Source organism: Mytilus galloprovincialis, chromosome 5, assembly GCF_965363235.1.
Source record: "Mytilus galloprovincialis chromosome 5, xbMytGall1.hap1.1, whole genome shotgun sequence".
Taxonomy (NCBI): Eukaryota; Metazoa; Mollusca; class Bivalvia; order Mytilida; family Mytilidae; genus Mytilus; species Mytilus galloprovincialis.
In genome coordinates, this window is record NC_134842.1 from 19,288,024 (window position 1) to 19,308,212 (window position 20,189).

Sequence of the window (20,189 nt, forward strand, 5' to 3'; positions counted from 1 at the left end):
AAACATTGTTGACTCAACTGGTGGAAACACGCCTTTGTCTCCCTTTTTAGCTCACCTGGCCTAAAAGGCCATGTGAGCTTTTCTCATCACTTGGCGTCCGTCGTTGTCGTCGTCGTCTGTCGTCGTTAACAATTTTTCAAACATCTTCTCCTCTGAAACTACTGAATGGATTTGAATAAAACTTAAAATGATTGTTCCTTAGTTTATCCTGCACAAAGTGTGTGCTTCGATTTTTGATCCGTCAAAAAACATGGCCGCCGTTACTTAAAATAGAACATAGGGGTCAAATGCAGTTTTTGGCTTATATCTCAAAAACGAAAGCATTTAGAGCAAATCTGACATGGGGTAAAAATGTTCATTAGGTCAAGATCTATCAGCCCAGAAATTTTCAGATGAATCAAACAAACCATTGTTGGGTTGCTGCCACTTAATTGGTAATTTTAAGGAAATTTTGCAGTTTTTGGTCATTATCTTGAATATTATTATAGATGAAGATAAACTGTAAACAGCAAAAATGATCAGCAAAGTAAGATCTACAAATAGGTTAATATGACCAAAATTGTCAATTGACCCCTTAAGGGGTAAATGTCCTTTAATGACAATTTTTCACAATTTGTTCATCATATTTGCTAACTTTAAAAAATCTTCTCCTCTGAAACTACTGAATGGATTTGGATGAAACTTAGCATGATAGTTCCTTAGATTATCCTGCACAAAGTGTGTGCTTCGAGTTTTGATCCGTCAAAAAACATGGCCGCCCTTACTTTAAATAGAACATAGGTGTCAAATGCAGTTTTTGGCTTATATCTCAAAAACGAAAGCATTTAGAGCAAATCTGACATGGGGTAAAAATGTTCATTAGGTCAAGATCTATCAGCCCTGAAATTTTCAGACGAATCAAACAAACCATTGTTGGGTTGCTGCCACTTAATTGGTAATTTTTAGGAAATTTTGCAGTTTTTGGTCATTATCTTGAATATCATTATAGATAAAGATAAACTGTAAATAGCAAAAATGATCAGCAAAGTAAGATCTACAAATAAGTTAAATATGACCAAAATTGTCAATTGACCCAAGGGGTTATTGTCCTTTAATGACAATTTTTTCACAATTTGTTCATCATATTTGCTAACTTCGGTTACGCAGGTTTTTTTTGAACTTGACCTCATTTTCAGTCCATTGCTAAGTTTTAAGTGTTTGTGTTTTGGTCTCATTTTCTTTATTTATAAACAGTAAGTCATATATATTTGTAATATTGAAGAATTGTTAGCTGTACATGTTTGCCTGGCATGGTTCAATATGTTCAATAAGGCATTGTTTACCAGGTGAGCGATTCAGGCTCTTGAGAGCCTCTTGTTAGACTTTGTAGAGGTAAAGAAAATATTGTTCTTATACCAACTGCAACAAGAATTGGTTATCTGTGCAGTACTGCATGTTGGGACTGTGATCCTGATTGATTTTTATCTCTTGTGGCCAGAATAAACATGTTATTCATTGGAGTATGAATGAAATAGATAGAACTTGTAAAACAATGGCAACAGATTCTCAACATATCTTTACGACAGAAAACCAATCCCCAAATAAAGTAATTTTGTTCGTATGTTATGCCGTTACACTTCTGTCCAAATGGGTCTTTAAAAAGGTCAGAATATGACAAATTTGTAGATTAGGAAGTGTGTTCTTAGTTTTATTTTAATTTTAGAAGACACATTACTGGTATAAAATCTACTTTAAACAAGGATTTCTCAACATGGATGGCAGATAAACCATAAATATGGTGTTTAAAATAAGCTTGTGATTGTGTGACCTTTATAGCTTACTATTTAGTATTGTTATTGCTCATTGTTGAAGGTTATCAGGTGTTTTATAGTTTCTTTAATCCACATCACTTGATCCCTTGCAATCAAACCAAATCTTGAATCTTATTTTGTGAAATTGAAGCCAAGATGAAAGCTTCATATATCACATTGTCTAATTGTCTGGAAGATAAAGATGGCATTATTTCTGTGAATTTGAAGAACAGTTTGACAATGAGTACTTTGACCTATACTGGTTTACTTTTACAAATTGTGACTTGGATGGAGAGTTGTCTCATTGGCACTCATACCAAACTTTTTACATCTATATAAAAATTCATTGTTTGAGAATTGAAATACTGATAAACCAGTGAATTAGGTAACAAAATTGTAAAGTCATCAAATTGCTGGAAATTTTGTACCCAGTAGAAATAATTCTCATTTAATATAATATCACTATAAAATCGAAATATAAATCAATATTCATTTTTTTTTATATTTTATTATGAAAAAATCATCACCAAAAAATTGGTAAATACCCCCAAAAAATAGCACCAAACTAAATTTGTCACCTTTTCTCACATACATAAACAAGTCAATCTTTGTTCTTGCTAGAAGATAAACAACATTTCCAGTAATAAGTAGAGAGTAATCTCCCTTTGTACTTATTTCTTTCATTAAAACTTCTAAACCAAAAACATCAATCAAGTTGAAGTAGCTAGTGACATATTGTGTTCGTTGAGGTACTGATCGTGTCTAGAGTCCTTGCCTTATTCTTCTCTCTATATACAATTTACACAATTTAGAGATTCTTTTTGATTGCCTCAATAATTAGATCTGCTGTTTCTGGGAATTTCATCTTCCTGGGTGGTCCTTTCTTTACTCCTGTCCATATTACAGTTTCTGTAAAATAAAAAAAATAATAATGCAATGAGGATGTTACTGTTGCAATACATAATAATTTGTATCGTCCAAGATATTGCACAAAATTCTGACACCAATATTAATCTGTACAATAGCATTATTTTATTGCTAAATGGAAAAACACAACTTCATTTCAACTTTCTGAAAATGTTTTCATTTTGAAGCAATTAGGTTTTTCATGGAATGCTGTTAAACATCAATTACTATTGCCAGTGGTTTTTTTACAAGGATGCAACGTTGATATACAGTAAAATTGTTCATATTGAAAGGAGTGTTTGTCCCATTATTTATTTGTCATGGCTGCCAAGGCTGCAGACCAAATATGAAGTCATTCTTTTCACTGGCATTGGAAAATTGTATATTGAAAATATTGACATATTAAAAGTATTGACAAAGAGGAAGATGATGCTAGACAGCTATAAAAAGCACTTAACACTTCATAACTCATTAGCTGTCAAGCTACTGATCACCAAATATGAAGTCCATCTGTTAATAAACGTTGGAGATGTGTGTGACAAAAATATTTAGACAAATGAATTATCAGATCAACAAGATCCTAGAGTGTGAAAGTGGGAATATGTGAATATTTACGTTAACCTGGAAACATTTTTGTAACCAATTAACTATAAATCTACATAATGTATCTTTATTTCCAATAACTGATTAAAGCCTCAGAATTTTTTATTAAGTTATACAATGTACATTGATATGACTTTTGCGTGACAGGATTATAAATCTAATTAGTATACATGTTAAACTGATGTCACTCAGTTATTCTCAAATAAACCTACCCTTCCCACCCTTAATCAGAGTGAATTCAAAACTTCCACGGCGAGGTTTGGAAGGATTGAAATCAACTTCTACCTCACCAAAGGTCTGGCGCAAGTCTGCTACTAATGTTTCAGCCCTGCGCTTGAATACTTGTCAGGATTTGCTGAAATTGAAAACAAAAGAATTAGGATTATAACTTTACAAAAATGCAATTGAAACTAGAAACATCATGACGCTCGATTTGTTAGTCAATGTTAGTTACATTATGATCTAAATCAGTATATTCATGATCCTTACAGCAGTAAGGCTATCTGGATAGCATGTTGTTTGAAATTCATGTGGAATTACTTTGATATCTTTTTTTTCTTAAAAAGAATAACAACTTTTGTGTTGATGGCTATTGACCTCATTATTTTGATGTGCTTTATTGAACTGCAAGTAGTCCAAATAATTATGACGTCTGGCAAGACTATTTTATTTTTTTTCTGGGACGCCTTCCTACAGCGTCCCAGAAAAAAATTAAAATAGCCTTGCCAGACGTCATAATTATTTGGACTAAACTGCAAGTACTTTTCACTCTGATGAGTGCAGTTATCCTATAAACTGTTTCAATTCATACTTTAAATGTTATATGAGTAAAACTAAGGAAACTTAAAAAAAAAAGAAACTTTTTAATAGTAAAACAGAGGCGGATTTAGAGGGGGCCTAGGCCCCCCTTTTTGGAAAAAAATTTGGTTGCTTATATTGGGAATCACTGAAGCGTGACTGGAGCGGGCTCCCCCTTAGGCAGTCAGTGGGCCCCCAGTTATGAAAATTTCTAGTGTAAAATATTGAATAATCTTGGAAAATGTAAACTATTACAGAGCTCCAGATAAGCTGCGTATTTGCGTGATCACGCAATACAAATAATTAAAAACCCAATGCAATTGCCCATTGCAAGGTTCAATAACCCAATTATATGCCAAAACCATGAGTTTTCAACGCTTTTATTCTCTATCTTTTGCGTTATTTACCCTTAACAGTTTATAGTCTTCACGTAATTCTATTTTTATAATATATATAATTGGAAATGTCCTTTCGTTCTAAAAATAGAGGCCTGCATCAAGTAGCTGAAATGGGTTCCCGTTGGAATTTTCTATTGTTCAAAAGGTATACATATTTATGAAAACATTTCAATCTTGTCAGCGTTTATCCAATTAGCGTGTATCATGTTGTCATATATATTTTTTTTAAATTTCTCGGGATTTATCATTACATACAATGAGTTAAAACGAAAGTTAATGTCCGGTAAAAATATTGAATAGAAGCATGTTTTCAGCTTCTTTTGAATAGCTGAGGAAAAGTTATGATGATAAAAGACTCAGTTAGTGTTTTTAGGAAGGGTCCATCGAATTCACGGGCGTACGTGTTTGCGTACCTTAACGAGAACATTACTAATAACGTCCCAGAAAAATATAAAATAGCCTTGCTAGACGTCATAATTATTTGGACTTATAATAATAATGGGGTTTGTCTAAAACGAAATCAGTTGGAAAAAGTGAAAAGCAAAATCAATTATGACATGATATGTAGTTGGAAAACATTTCTAATAAGGGACAACTTAACCCAGATTTATGTAAATTGAATTAAACAAAAACATTCAAGTATAATTTTAGTTTATATACTATTTTTTTCATTTTAGTTGAGTGAATACGCATATATCCGTTTTTTACAGTTTACATTAGTTGTGAGAAAATACAAAACGTTTGAAACAGGACACAGACACAAAGTGCTCGTCAGTGAATAAAACAGCTACATGTAGCACATATACAAAGAAAGAAACATATATATTTTTTAAGATGGGAAAATATTCAATATTGTGTTGATGAAAAAACCCAATACATTAAGGAGCTTGGTGGTGAAAAACCCCAATTTGATATTTGCTTGAGGGGTGAATTAAAATTGAAAATGCAATTCAAAAACTTTATCACCCAATTACATAAGAAAATGGTGGGTAAAAACCCCAATTTGTGAATTCTTATCTGGAGCTCTGCTATTTTATTTGAATGTAACAAATTTAAAAAGGGGGGGGGGGGGGGGGTGAATCTCTAAATACAAACTCAAATTGGGTGTCAAATGTTATACTATTATGAAAAGTTTCCTTAGATTTAAACTCTTAACAATTATGGTTATCATGGTTGGTTATGTTTACTATCACAATTGAAGCAAGGATTTGTATAGTACAAATCCTTGATTGAAGATAATAAAGCTAGCTGGCAAAAAAGACAAAAACCTGTTTCATACACGTGGTTTCATACCAGTATTCAACAATGAGTTTGAAAGCGTCTGCTTCTGAGGCTTTCTTTGATTTTTTCGTCGGACTATTTTTAACAGTTTCTTTACTATCAGCTGTCTCTTGTGACTTTCTTTTCTTAGCAGGCATTTTAGTCTTGTTTTCCTCTTTCCCACTTTTACACCTGGCTATCGTGCAGTAGGATGAGTCCAAAAGAGTTCCGTAAAAACGCGGGAAAATGTTATTGGAAAGGTTTAAACAATGGAGTGGGATATTGGAATGGAACCGATTGATCGGTACGGTAGTGCTAATACAGAATATTGAGATCAATGGAATATAAGAAATGAAACCATATATACTCTGTTTGAAAAGAGGGACCAAAGATACAGGAAGGACAGTCAAACTCATAAATCGAAAATAAATATTGATAACGTCTGCCGGTTAAAAATGAAAGAAGACAAAGAGACAAACAAAAGAACACATGACACAACATAGAAAACTGACTAAAGAATAAGGAACACGAACCCCACCAAAATCTTGGGGCGATGGAAGTTATGTCGATAACCTGGTATAAAACCATATGTATATACATATAATTATATACATTTACTCTGAGATTACTATATTACAGTTATAGTAATCTCAGATTTACTTTTGAAATTGCAATGGTCATATGATGGTGATCAAGATGTCTTTTACGTTTTTTTTTATGAGAATTGATGTATAGTTTCAGTTTAAGGCTCCCTTACTATATTATGTACTCAAATTGTCCATGTTTTTCTGGCAGGGTTATAGAAAGGCGGTGTATGTTCTGTATATTTGTCATCTAAACGGTACATTCTTTCAAAAACGAAATTCAATTCTGTTCCCCATGAAACTAACTGTTACAGTCTTTTAAATAGATATTTGAAACATAAGGAGATTAATATGAAATTTGGTATGTATATCTAGATGTATTTCAATGTTTTTGCATACATCTGTTGGGTTGATGTCCCATTGCAGTAGGTCACTAATCCCTATTCAAATTCGATGTAATTAATTGATAGTTAGAAAGATTGAAAAGATTGAAAAACACGCACTATATCGAATTAAAAACGTTCAATCATTATTTGCCAATGGTTACACAACTGAAATCAAATTAATATTGTTTAAAAATAGTTGAAGCACCTTCCTCATCATGTTGCGAAACTATTACATTGTGTATTGCATCACCGCCTATCCGTCTAACTCTAAATGTCCAAGCCGCCTTTGATCTTTGCGACATGTGTTTTTGTTAATGAAACGAATGAATACTGAAAATATTTTAATTGCGCAAACATTGGTTTAACCAGAGACATATAATTATATTATAGTTCTCTGGTTTAACATGGTCCGTATTTAACCACATGTAAGTTTCTGTGGGTACATCTGGCTTTGTCAAATTCACATCTGAAAAAAACAATAAAAGACAGGATTGAAATATTTATTAAATAGTGTATAATTTATATTCTGCAAAATTTAATGCAAACCACATCGCGCAACTTTTTCACACTGCTAATGCAAAATCTTAATCTACCAAGGGATCAATGTATCGAAATATGATAAATTCAAGATTTGAAAAAAAGATTCAAAATTAGAAAAAAGAACTTTAACGTACAAAAGTTTGTTATACCAATTAAAATTAATCAATTTCACGATTAAAATAGGTTTTTTAAAAACGATAATAACTTTGTTTAATGATGTCAAAACATTTTTTTTTCAAATTGTAAAATAGTGATATAAGTATAACGTACAAGTTAATGTATGTTGCCTTATTAGAGCCACATAACTGGAACGACCTTTCCAATAAACAGTTGTGATGAAACAAATCCAAACAGACTATATCATAGGCTGCTTGTAATCCATCTTGTGTGGGAACTGATGGTATGTCAGTGATTGTCGAACTAGTTGGACATGGTCCAGAGTGGACAGCATGTAGTCTTGGGTGGTCACAAGTTGCTATATTTAAAGCACACCTGAAAGTGAATCAGGTGTACACATTTTCAAAGTAAAGACACGAACGATTACAAAATTTGATGTTTTCTGTAAATTATATCACAACTCTTGTAAAAACCGTAGATGCCAAATGTTACTGTGTAGTGTTTTTGGACTGTTATTTAATTATTTGCCATGGTGATGACTTTTTGGATTGTATCCTTGTTTTCTTCTTCCTCTTTTGTCAATAGAAAATCTATATTGATATATATAATAACAATTATAATCATCAGTTAAACGATATAATGACATAATAATTGTACTTCATAAATCTACAATTTATATATACACATTGTAGTAAACTTCTCCTTAACTATTAGATACATACATATTAAGATAAACTTCTCATAACTATTGAAGACATACAGATATTATATTATTCTATTGATTTTGTATTTACATTGTATGCAAGATCAACTTTATTCATTCAGTGTATGTTCACTTGCTGTTAATATGTCTTTTGATTGAGTTAAGCCATTTCAATTGATATTTTATAGTGTGTCTTTCTAGGTTGGGATGTAACACTATTGTTTCAGATAAGGGTGAAGGTTTGGTACCATTAGACGTTTAAACCCGCTGCACTTGTAAGCACCTGTCCGAAGTCAGGAATCTGATGTACAGTAGTTGTCGTTTGTTGATGTGGTCACAGTCATAAGTGTTTCTGGTTTCTCGTTTTTTATATAGATTAGAGCGTTGATTTTCCCGTTTGAATGGTTTTACACTAGTAATTTTTGGTGCCCTTTACTGATATACTTGCTGTTCGGTTTGAGCCAAGGCTCCGTGTTGAAGACCTTACTTTGACCTATAATGGTTTGCTTTTATAAATTATGACTTTGATGGAGAGTTGTCTCATTGACACTCATACCACCTCTACTTATAGCTATATGTTGTGGTAATCTTCTCGTAACTATTGGATACATACATGTTGTAGTATGTTTTGCCGTCTGACCCACATGTTCTAGCCTCGTCACGTGCTCTGCAGTTGATTCTGTCTGCAAGCTCACAATAATATCTCGTCAAGGCTCTGGTATTACAAGGTGATACAAAAACTGAGAAAAAAAAACATGTGCTTTGGACATTGATCTATTTTTTTAATATTGTGGTGGTTTTTTTGTAATTATTTGTTTTTCTAATATTTTAACATACTTTCACTTGCTAGTATTCAGTGTGTTTCTTAAAAAAACAACCTCATTTATATAGTTTAAAAAACAATGAATAGAAAAAAGAAATTAATATATTTAAGAAATCGTCTGCTGTGCGTTCAACATATCATCATTTTCCAGTGGCAATTCAAATACTTTGCCTTCCATTTTAATTCCTCTACATAGCATATATAACTTTCTAATTTTATCAATTGTTCATTTGCTCTCATCTTGAATATGCATGAAACATTTGTCACTGGCATCAACAAAGCATTAATTCTTACATGTTCCATGATATTTAGATTAATTAACTTCCATTTCTCAAAAAAAAAAAATCAAGTTCACAGTAGGTCAGTTACTTTTTGGTTGCATGGCTGGAAGGGTTGTAAACATTAACCTGATACAAAAAAACCTAGTCTTACAATGCAGATGCAGGGGCGGATCCAGTCATTTCAAAAGGGGGGGGGGGATCCCAACCCAGGACAAAAAAGGCGCGGTGGTCTAACTATGTGTCCCCATTCAAATGCATTGATCGGCCAAAAAAAGGGGGTTCCAACCCCCGGACCCCCCCCCCCCCCCCGGATCCGCCAATGAGATGGTTAACTTGTTTGATTGTATGTTGTTTGCATAACGTTCTTCAATCTTGGAAGGATCATGATGATTTGAGTTAGGGTGTATAAACTACTGGCATATGTCAGTAACTGCCAGTAGTCCTCTGCTTGTCATTATGTTTAGTTGCCTATAGGTGTTTAAACTACTGGCATATGTCAGTAACTGCCAGTAGTCCTCTGCTTATCATTATATTTAGTTGCCTATTCTAGCATCGGACTCGGACTTCTTTTAAACTGACTTTTACTGTGCGCTATTTTTGTGTGGCTTTTCATTGACTAGAGGTAAAGGGGAAGGCGGAGAACTCAAAAAACATGTTAAACCCGCCAAATTCATTTGCGCTTATCCCAAGTCAGGCACCTTAAGCCTTCGTTAATCTTGTGTGATTTAAAAAAAATGGTTGTTTATTTTACATTGACTAGAGGTATAGGGGAAGGTGGGCAACTCACAAAACATATTAAACCCGCCTCATTTTTGCGCCTGTTCCAAGTCAGGCACCTTAAGCCTTCGTTAGTCTTGTGTGATTTAAAAAAAAAATATGGTTGATTCATTTGTATGTTTTGGAGTTTAGTGTGTTTACAATATTGTTTTTTGTCAGCTCAAGACCGCCTTCGAGTGCAGAATTTTATCGCTGCATGGGTCTAAGATCTATATGTGGCCATAACAGTGTTCTGTTCATTGTTCGGGTTGTTGTCTTCCTTCGGAAATTCAAAAACAAATAAAAACTAAAAAAGCAAACCGACACAACATTTGAACCCGTAAATACTGTATAAGGACATGCATTAAATTTTAAAGATTATTTGCTTAATTTCTCACAGAGGGGTAAAATGCAGATAACAAGTATTGTTTATAAAATAAATTGTCTTAACTAACAATATACTACATACCTTGGATGATCAACAAAACTAAAATGGAATCATAATTCATTTCAACAAAAATTCCGTGCTCAAAATATCCAAGTTCTGTTTCAAATGATAAGTTATCATAAAGAGAAGAAATAACCTTAGGAATTTGATGTTGTGGCCTATATTTAGGTAACTGGAAGGGCATAACATTAGAGGGAACATGTTTTTGAATTCAACAGAATGTGTATACCTGTTTGACTTTTTTTTAAATCAACATGATACGTAGACATTTAATTCATGTATGTATGCATACGAGATCGAAATAGCCATGCAGACTATCACAAAAAAAAAATATATTTATATGTAATACAACTTCAAGGGGGACACACTCCAAAAGACCATGCATTGTTCTTTTTTGGCCCGTTCATTTCAGAGTATTTCGGACTATATCCTTATGCGGTCCATCACAATTGATAGCGCATTTCTTTAATGGTGTTGCATTGACCGCAATGGCTAGTAGAAATGTGAAATAAATGTGTAGAATTCGAGCCTTTATACACAACATTCCATAGATCTTATGTAAAATCTACAGATATACATCGCTGAGATAAGGCAGTCGTGATATATTGTCACAAGTTTTTGACATTGATAGTCAAGAGAGTACTGAACACCAACGTAACAATGCTTCGATATATAATCCTTCTTGTGCCTGCCATTTGTAAGTAAAATTATATTTTTTTCAGGATTATATACAAGATAAATGAAGATGCGAATAAATGTCAATGAGACAGCAAAACGACGACTCAAATATCAAAATGACATCTAGAGGTCAAGCGACATATCTACAGTAACAGCAGGTGTCTATATTTAGCTCTTAAAAAGTCCCGAGTGGAAATAGTTTTTTTACAGATATTCAATGTACACTAAATTCTATAAAATTACTTGAAAAAATTTCAACATTCCCTTTTAAAAAGTTAATCTCGTTTTCACAAATAAAGACGAAGGAAAGGCACAGTAGGTAATGAGTATGATGAAAAAATAGTTTCAATACACGCAGCAATAAAATACTTGACTAAATGATTTACTGAAAATTTCATTTAATTCAAATCGTTTTGTAACTTTTTGAAATTAAAAAAGGTCATTTTCTTTTGACTTTGTTTAACGGTAATCCCTAGATGTTATAGCTGACAATATGGTATGGCTTTGGCTCATTATTGAAGGCTGTACTTTGACGCATCGTTAATGTCGTATTCTTTTCATTTGGTATTAGCTGGATAGTCATAAAATCCCCATGTTCATTGTCCGTTTTCGTTATGTAATTATTCAGATAATTGTTTTTTCTATTTGTTCACTCACTGTTTAGTTGATTTGGTTGTAGCGGTAAAAATCTACGGAAGGTCGCCAGAAGTTACATTAAAAAAGTATAGGTTAATAGGAGTGAAACAGGATGATTCTTGCATGAGATGGAATCAAGTTATTCTATTCTGAAAGAACTGTGAAATTGTATGAATACGATAATGTTGCATGGCTTGCTCCACACAAGTGAGATATTGGTATGGATAACAGTAGGGACTGGAGAAGTTAAGAGATGAATTTGCATGGAACTGCGTGCTGTTAATGTTCTGTATATTGCAAATTGAAATCTATTGGAGTTGTTTGATGGTCGTTGGTTGATTTTAATTTGTATTGGGTTTTTTGTTGTTGTTTTTTTTTTTTTTTTTTGCTTACATGCAACATGATGATTCTTGCATGAGATGGAATCAAGTTGCTACATAATATTCTTTAACCTGATTTTTTTTACTTCTTATGAGGCAGATTAAAAATTTTCAACACCGATTTTCGACATATTTTTGTCCCTTTTTAGTTTTAATCGTCCTAGCGGAGGAATATGAGAGAGAAAGAAGAGGTTATCGTTGTGCAATGTTTCTTGGACATCATTGTTTTGGTGAACCATATGACCCCCAGTGCGGATCTAACAACATGACTTATTATAATAAGTAAGTTTTACAATACGTTTTATAATAGAAACATAATACAATTGAGTGTGGATAGGAAACTCCAAAATAATTTAATAACTACTTAGTACTAAAAGAGCAATTTCGTTGAAAAGTGCATCTCTAAACTACCAACGAACGGTCATTTACCATAACATGTAATTACTATTACCATTTACTATCATTCCCTAGTTTACTGTCCACAGCGGTCAGTGATAATATATATTGTATGATTAATGCATATTGTCTCATAAAACTGCATTCAGTGGCGTCTCTTTCTTACAGATGCGATTTCGCCAAAAATCACTGCCAAGTCAAAACTATTCATCTAGCTCACAATGGCACCTGTCATGGAGAAAGTCAACAAGGTACTCTGAGCCACGGGGAATGGATCGTCCTCCAGTATACATGTGAAATGCTGTTGTTGAAAGGCTGTCCCGATGATATTGCTGAGATATGTGCTTCAAACGGAAAGACATACAATAATGAGTATGACAAAAAAACATTATTTACACTGCACTTTAACATACCATTGATATTCAAGAGATAAGATATACGCTTGGCCATTCAACTGAATTTTTCCGTATATTATAAATCGATTGACAAGCAGTCGATCTAACCATGTGAAGTCAAACTCGACAGCTTATCTTTTGCCTATTGTGGTTGGCTGAATATGGTTTGTTTTTTTTAACGTTCAGCGACAATACAATTGTTTTGAAAAATACATTTAAACTTAAGAAACGTACTCGCAAATTTCAATTTAAGGTTAATTTTTTGGTCTAAAATATGTTAAATGTTTTATGAAAAGTGTGGTTTGTGGTAAAATCAACTTGAACCTTTGTACATATGTTCATTATGAAGAAAAGCATTTAATATGTACTCCAAATTAGATTTAAGACAAAAAAAAATCGCAATTTTCTAAATTTAGAAATGTGATAGTAGAAGTGGTTATGCATGGTTTCTTATTGATCCATATTTTTGTTGTTGACTAACTTTTTGTCGACAGTAACAGCAACGTAAGCATAAAAGAAAGGGTGTTTATGGAACTACGTAATATAGGCTGTATTTTGTTGTTGTTGAAGTTAGATGGAATAATAACTTTTTTTTATACATTACAGATGTGAATATGAACTGCAAAGATGTATGCACCCAGAGCTTACCATTCTGAAGAGAGAGGCTTGTCTAGCTTAGGTTTCAGCTACGATATTAAAATATTTAAACATTAGTTCAAATGTATTTTTATATATCTTATGACTTTCATCGTAACTGACTAAGAGAAAAGTTATGTCATCTTTACAGCTGATTGCATTGACTATGAAGGTAGAGCTAATATCTTTGGCTAGCTTGCATGCTAGCTGAACCGTGAAGTCATCAGAAGTTAAGATATATTACACTCCATTCGACGTAGTCTAGTCCTACAGGCAGATAGTTTCGTTATCTGTCGGACTAGTCTACTCTTAAAGAAAGGTAGTTTACCTAATCTCATAATGACTTCACGGTTTAGCTAACAAACAAGCTAACCAACGAGATAACCTTAACCTCTTCGACTAGTTTGGACAATATACTTTATAAACAAAAGCCTTTACAATGGTCACATGTTTTATTGTCAAATGATATTGTGTACATATAAAGCTTTTGCAGATTCTCCTTATAAGCTCTTAACACCGGTTAAATGTCATATTCTATATCGCCAACTGTACAAAGCGTCTCACAATAACAACGCTCTAGTCCTATTCTTTAAATAGTCTATGTTTCGGCTTTCAGATATTTTCTTGTACAAGTCACTTCTTTGTCGCCCTCATATGCAACTAGTTTCTAAAATTAACAAATAAAGAAACATAAGAAATTAACAAGATTAATGGGAGTAACATGTGTTCGTGTTTTGTCATACAAATAATTGGACAAATTGGAAGGCATAACTCAAAAGTGATCAAATACTACATGGTTTTACACGAAGTGGAATCCCAACTATTCTATATATATATGCCAATGCATATCAAAGAATACTTTTTACATTTGTATTTTATATGTGAGTTCTTCCAGCACATCGATTTTGCAAGAGTGAATTTGTTACTCTTGAAATATGAACAAAATGACATACATAAAATGACGACATGGTCAAAACTCGAACAAACTACACTAGCGCTGTAGTTGTGGTTTATCGCAAAGATACTGTACAAATAATGTCTTTCTATAAACTTTGTGTATTTAAAATCCCAGTACTGAGGTTTTCATTGATACAAATACAAGTAAATACACATTGTATGGAACTCCGTGTTGAAATCTGTACTTTAACCAATGATGGTTATTCTTTTAGAAATTGTGACTTAGATGGAGAGTTGTCTCATTGGCTCTCAAACCACATCTTCTTATATCTAATGACATAAAACTTACCAGAGTCATTGTGTTGCCATCAAATTCTCGTGATATAAGTGAATTGCAGTCTCCCTTCTGGTCAATATCTAATCTGTTACCGTCCAATCGTGCTATACTCTGTAACACAATATATAATCATGATTTATATCAAAAGCCTTATTAGATTGTTTTGAAAACGCCAATGCTTCTGATCGGACATAATTTAAAAACTTATATCCTGGAACAATTTCATGATTTACACTAACTTTCACCTGATTGATAACGGAATTCTTATGATTAGACCTTATTTTTGGTTGCTATAAATGATAAGCTCCACCATTTGGTCAGCGACACAGCATCGTTATATGCTAGCAAAATGCATCCATGAAATGGTTTCGGCTGAGCTTAGATCGATCTTGTTATGTCCAATTTTCTATCTTTTTTACTTTTTCTACATGTTCTATGTGTATCAAAACTTGGCACAGAGAGTTCTTGGTGAAGGTTTATTTATTGAATACGAGAAGACACGCGATTTTATCTTTTTTTTCAATTATCACAATTGCCAACGCACAAAATAAGTGAACACTACCGTTAAAAGAGATAGGTGAACGAATTTCGAAAAAGGCGGTTGCTTTTAGTTCCGTTTGTTGTATTTGATGCATGCATAGGTATTGTGGTACATTTCTTTTCTACAACTTTGTATTGGTTATAGCATGAAATTACTACACTGTACTCACTTTAAATGCTGCTTAAAGTTTGACTGGTTTTACTCCATTTTGAATACGGTGTGTTGTGATGCGATGACGTTTTGATTTTTTTTGTTGCTTTTAGTCCATTTTTATTGAGATACATAATGGTGCTTAAAAATTTCATTGGTTTTTAGTCATAAACTATTCTGCATGAGCAATGAATTGCAATATTTCTTCATCTCTGGGCTGGGGTTAATTCCCAATTTAATTTTATACGAGCCAAAATGTTGGATGTTTTTTTTTTAAATAAATTAAAATGCATTCACGTAAATTTTGAAAACATATAGTTATTCATATTGAGTCATGATTTTAACATTTTCATGCAAAAAGGACTATACCTGAAACGAAAATTAAGATGAACTTTATTAAACAAAACACAATCAAGAATGATATTTGAGCAATAATAATTTAATGACAGTTTGCTTTATTATATTTTTTAAATGTGGTTATTTTGTTACCTGTTGCGCAAAATTTATAGGATAATTCAAATTAATTGAAGATCAGAGGTGATGGAAAATGAACACTGAAAATTTGGCAGAGTAAGTCTACAGAAAAGATCCCACTACGCAACATTTTCGGTGGCTGTGTATTATCGCTTTTAACTGTCATCTGAAACAATATGTTCGGAGGTTGCACTGTTTACCTTAGATTTGATATTGTGTCTAGTTTAAGGGCAAAAGGACAAATCTGCTATTCTACACTTTTAGAAATGGGATATATAAAAGGCGAGAAAAGTGGGGATGTGTGACATAGGGGAAAAGTGGGGATGTGGGATATAGTAGGTAAAACGTTGAGGTGTGGGATGAAGTGAGTAAAAAAGTGGGATATGGACAAAATTTTGGAAATGAGCGCCCCGTGTCATCTCTCATAGAAACAGGATCCAATTTATAGCCTTTAAGTTGTCTATTAGTTACCTTCACTTTTCGTCCATCTGCTGTAGTTTCATTGAATTCTTCATTAAGTTTAAAAGTGATCTCTGTTGTTTTTATAGTAGTTATAGTTTTGATGGTCCAGTTGTCACCATCCACAGATATTTCTATTGTTGGCTTGGCCATGTTTGCCATCTTTCTCATTACTAACCCGACACCTAAAACATCATGTATAATTAATAATTGATTTGTATTTGATTCAAGTTCAGTGGCCAATATTTCATACATAAATGAAAAATGTCAACCTTGTGTTAATCTGTCTTTTATGTGCGTGGGTGTTGTTGTATTGCTTAATTTAGCATTGAAATATGCCACACATAACTTTTTATGTATATCCAAAATACTATGCTGTAATAATTATATGCAAGATTTTGGGTACTAAGGTTATAACCCCTTTAGATTTTTCAAAAATACGGACTGCATAACAATTATCAATATTTGACATCATACTTAATCAATTGGGTCGTCACTTTTCAATGGATGAAATCATGTATAATTGATGATTTATTTGTATTTGCGTCAAGTTCAGTGGCCAATATTTCATGCATAAATAACAAATATCTAACGCAGAGGCGTATTAAGAGGGAACCAGGGTGTCCCCATCCCCTTTTCGTGGGAAAAATTTGGTTGATAGTGAATAAGAACCGTTGAATTAAGACAGGAGCGGGTCCCCTCCTTGACAGCCAGTTGGCCCTTTGTGACAATTTCTTGGTCTGCCAATGGTACGTGTGTTGATTTTTGTGTCTTTAATTTGCGTGGAATGTTGTCGGATTGCTGTCGCATTGGAAGTATACCACATATCACTTTTAATTTATATCTGAAATAATTTGCCGTTGTAACATATGCGCGCACGATTTGGAAATCTAATGTTATTACCACTTTAGATTTTTCAAAAGAAAGAAAAATATTGACTGCATATCAATTAAAGTTCTTGTTGGACATGCAACATATCAAATCACATAGAGCATTGTTGAGTCGTCACTTTTCAATGAATAAACTACAATTTTTTTTAGAAAATATGTCAATTATCTATACTACTGTTTTGGAAAACTTTTTACTGACATATCATCGTAGCTATACATCTGAAGCATTTTGAATTTCACTTTTTCGTTTTAATTGAATTTCTCTATAAGGGAAATGGGCGTTAAAGAAGGTTTGCATTTCATTACTTTTAACTTTCAGATCAAGCTGACCGTGTGTCTATTATCTAATAGAGTAATTGTTAGAAGGGGTCGTGCCCTATATTAATTACATTTGTGTCCATTTGATTTGACAGGTCAGGTGAAAAGTCACCGGACTATCCTCAGTACAGGAAGATAAATGACTTATATAATGGTCATCGGTTATCAAGTTGACTAACGTAGCGAAACAAAATATTATAGTAAACAACGTATAAAAGTACGATTTCTTTAAACAGGGTCGAGTAAATAATGGCGTATTTATATTGCATTAAGTACGAAAACGAAATTAATTAAATCTCCATATTATTATGAGAAACAATGAGTTGTCAGACAAATTGTTTTACTCGTATGGTTGATGAGATTTTGTTTACATGTCTGGTAAGCAAACATTGATATTTCTTTTTGAAAATGAAAATAAGTTTTTTTTATGCTGCAAAACGCTGCAATGAAATTTTATTAGAGCAAACATATATTTTATACTCGTGATAGTTGACTTGCATTAATGATTTGTATTATATCTAAAAAAATGGTTTATAGTCTCTCCATGATAACTCTCTATAGAGTGGTTCGTGTTGTTATCTTGTGTTTAACAATGCTATATATTTTATATGTAACAAGTGGTGAAACTTTAATAAAGTATTTGTCTATAGTCTTGTCTAGAAATAAAACTGTTGAATCATACGGTATATTTTTTATATCCTTTTCCACAAATGCATTTATAATTCTGCGCATTTAATCTTCTCCATTTGTTTTAGGTTGGTTTCGTGCATTAAAATATGCATTAGATTAAGATCATCTTTATGATATCGTACACGTGTACCATACACTCTCAAATTCATATATAAAAACCTTTGATCTCCACTTAAGAAGTAGCCACTTTTAACTACATACGAACAACAGAGGAAAATATAAATAATTTAACGCCACTAGAAAATATTCATATAATAAGTTTATCTTCCAGATTAAATGATTAAATAGTTATCCAGCTGATAAATTCAGTTTTAAGAGTACACAATGAAAACATGCACTCCATAATATTATTAATACATTATCTAAAATTTTACATTATTTACATTATCAGAAACTACATTACATCTACCCAATACCTTACCCAATGCTTTCATATAATCATCAAAATTATGAGATTCTGCCATTTTCCATGTTCCTAAGGCTAAGTCTGCCATTGTAAATAAATTACTATTTTATAGGAATAGTCGAGTTGATGTGTCTATACAATACAGTATATCGATTGAAGGTGCAGTAAAGAAAACATAACTCATGACAGTAATCTTTTATAAAATTGGCGGGAAATTCGGTACACGCGTCTTTTAACTAATTTTTCATTGAACTTTTTTATTTTTTAATGTATCATCGTCAAGGAGTTTGGTTAGTTCAATATTATACACTTATTGACTGGCTATGAGGACCACGGCCCGAGGCGGTAACTATTTCCCGACGTGAGAAATTTAAGTATCAGATGTTTATTAGTCTGAATAAAAAAAAAATCACATTCAGGACAATGAAAGATTTTGAGTAAGTAAGGCAGCTATTTTCTGGGTAGGTAGGGTAAGGGCCTAAAAACAAAAAAGATGGATAGAAAATATTCCTTCTTTCTTGTTCCAGAACGAGTCGGATTACGCCCGTTTTTGATCGAAAAAAAATCAATAGCTGACAGCGATGTTTCTTTTTTCTACCATAACCATTCACGCCCCCTTTCTTTGAATCCAGTGGCGGTTCATTCCACCTATGCCAACATTTTGAAATTTAGGTATAAAATTGTATGAAAATATGTTGGTATAAATGGAAAAAATATAAAAGATTAAGTGTTATAAAAACAAAAATTAATTAGAGGCCAATCAATTTACAACCAGTTTAAAATGGCAGCAGTCCTTTTGCGCCAATTACAGTTTTTCAGGGGTATCATTTGCGCCAATTTTTTTTTTCCAAATGTATCAATTGCGCCAATATTCGAAACTCATTTGCGCCAATTTACCCGTACACATATCTATCATAAATATAAACGATTAATATATTTTTTTTTCTTAGTTTTGGCTTAAAAAATATCATATGTTCGGAGATATTTCACCATGAAGATGAGCATCTGAAGAGAAATGACTTTAAATGCATTAGACAATGTACAAAGAGAGAATAAAAAAATATTGCTTTGTTGAATATTTAATAAAGATATATACCAAAAGAGAAGAACATAGAAGCTTTTTCTGATAATGTTTTGGCTACATATGTTGATAACACAGTGCCTTGTTCTCACAATGCGTATGGGCTTTGTTATTAATAGGAATTATTATGAACTGTTTTATGCGTTTCAACCTTAAATGTTTGTGTATTTGGACAATACAATGAAGTTACAAGCTACTACATACATTAAACTGGGAAGTACCCATGCAGCAGCAGAAAGAAGATATGTTTCAAAAAAGGAGTAGGGAAGTCATTTTTCTTCTAATTGGCGCAATCGTATTGTGTTTTTTTTTGGCTAGGATGAAAAATTTTGTCCTGCCTTTTTTTTTTAGTTGTAAACTCTGTCCTGCCTTTTTATTTTTCACTCTATTCGGTCCTGCCTTTTTTTTTATTAGTTTATCCTGACTTTTTTT

The 20,189-nt window shown here is 32.7% G+C and overlaps 1 protein-coding gene and 3 long non-coding RNA genes across 4 annotated transcripts; 1 reads left to right on the forward strand and 3 right to left on the reverse strand.

Annotated features, from left to right (window-relative positions):
• Window positions 1–3,511: 3,511 nt before the first annotated feature.
• Window positions 3,512–5,929, reverse strand: LOC143075326 (uncharacterized). The gene is made up of 2 exons (XR_012978287.1): window positions 5,789–5,929; window positions 3,512–3,654 (listed from the first exon to the last, which is right to left on the reverse strand). It is a non-coding gene; the product is annotated as an uncharacterized LOC143075326 (long non-coding RNA).
• A 1,124-nt stretch (window positions 5,930–7,053) lies between these two features.
• Window positions 7,054–10,553, reverse strand: LOC143074374 (uncharacterized). Its single transcript, XR_012977823.1, has 4 exons — window positions 10,415–10,553; window positions 8,699–8,825; window positions 7,536–7,757; window positions 7,054–7,191 (listed from the first exon to the last, which is right to left on the reverse strand). It is a non-coding gene; the product is annotated as an uncharacterized LOC143074374 (long non-coding RNA).
• Window positions 10,554–10,950: 397 nt separating this feature from the next.
• On the forward strand, window positions 10,951–12,727 carry LOC143074375 (uncharacterized). Its single transcript, XR_012977824.1, has 3 exons — window positions 10,951–11,090; window positions 12,237–12,369; window positions 12,652–12,727. It is a non-coding gene; the product is annotated as an uncharacterized LOC143074375 (long non-coding RNA).
• Window positions 12,728–13,947: 1,220 nt separating this feature from the next.
• On the reverse strand, window positions 13,948–18,845 carry LOC143075329 (sodium/calcium exchanger regulatory protein 1-like). Its single transcript, XM_076250717.1, has 4 exons — window positions 18,692–18,845; window positions 16,385–16,557; window positions 14,761–14,859; window positions 13,948–14,181 (listed from the first exon to the last, which is right to left on the reverse strand). The coding sequence occupies exons 1-4, from the start codon at window positions 18,762–18,764 to the stop codon at window positions 14,113–14,115; spliced, it is 414 nt and encodes a 137-aa protein (XP_076106832.1). The 5' UTR covers window positions 18,765–18,845; the 3' UTR covers window positions 13,948–14,112.
• Between the last annotated feature and the right edge of the window lie 1,344 nt (window positions 18,846–20,189).

Excerpts from the sequence above, each read along its gene's own strand:
- LOC143075329 (XM_076250717.1), bottom strand. The coding sequence starts at position 18,764 with ATGGCAGACTTAGCCTTAGGAACATGGAAAATGGCAGAATCTCATAAT. Across the intron at positions 14,860-16,384 it reads CAGATGGACGAAAAGTGAAG|AGTATAGCACGATTGGACGG; the intron begins GTAACTAATAGA and ends ATTGTGTTACAG. Across the intron at positions 14,182-14,760 it reads ATGGCAACACAATGACTCTG|AAACTAGTTGCATATGAGGG; the intron begins GTAAGTTTTATG and ends TGTTAATTTTAG.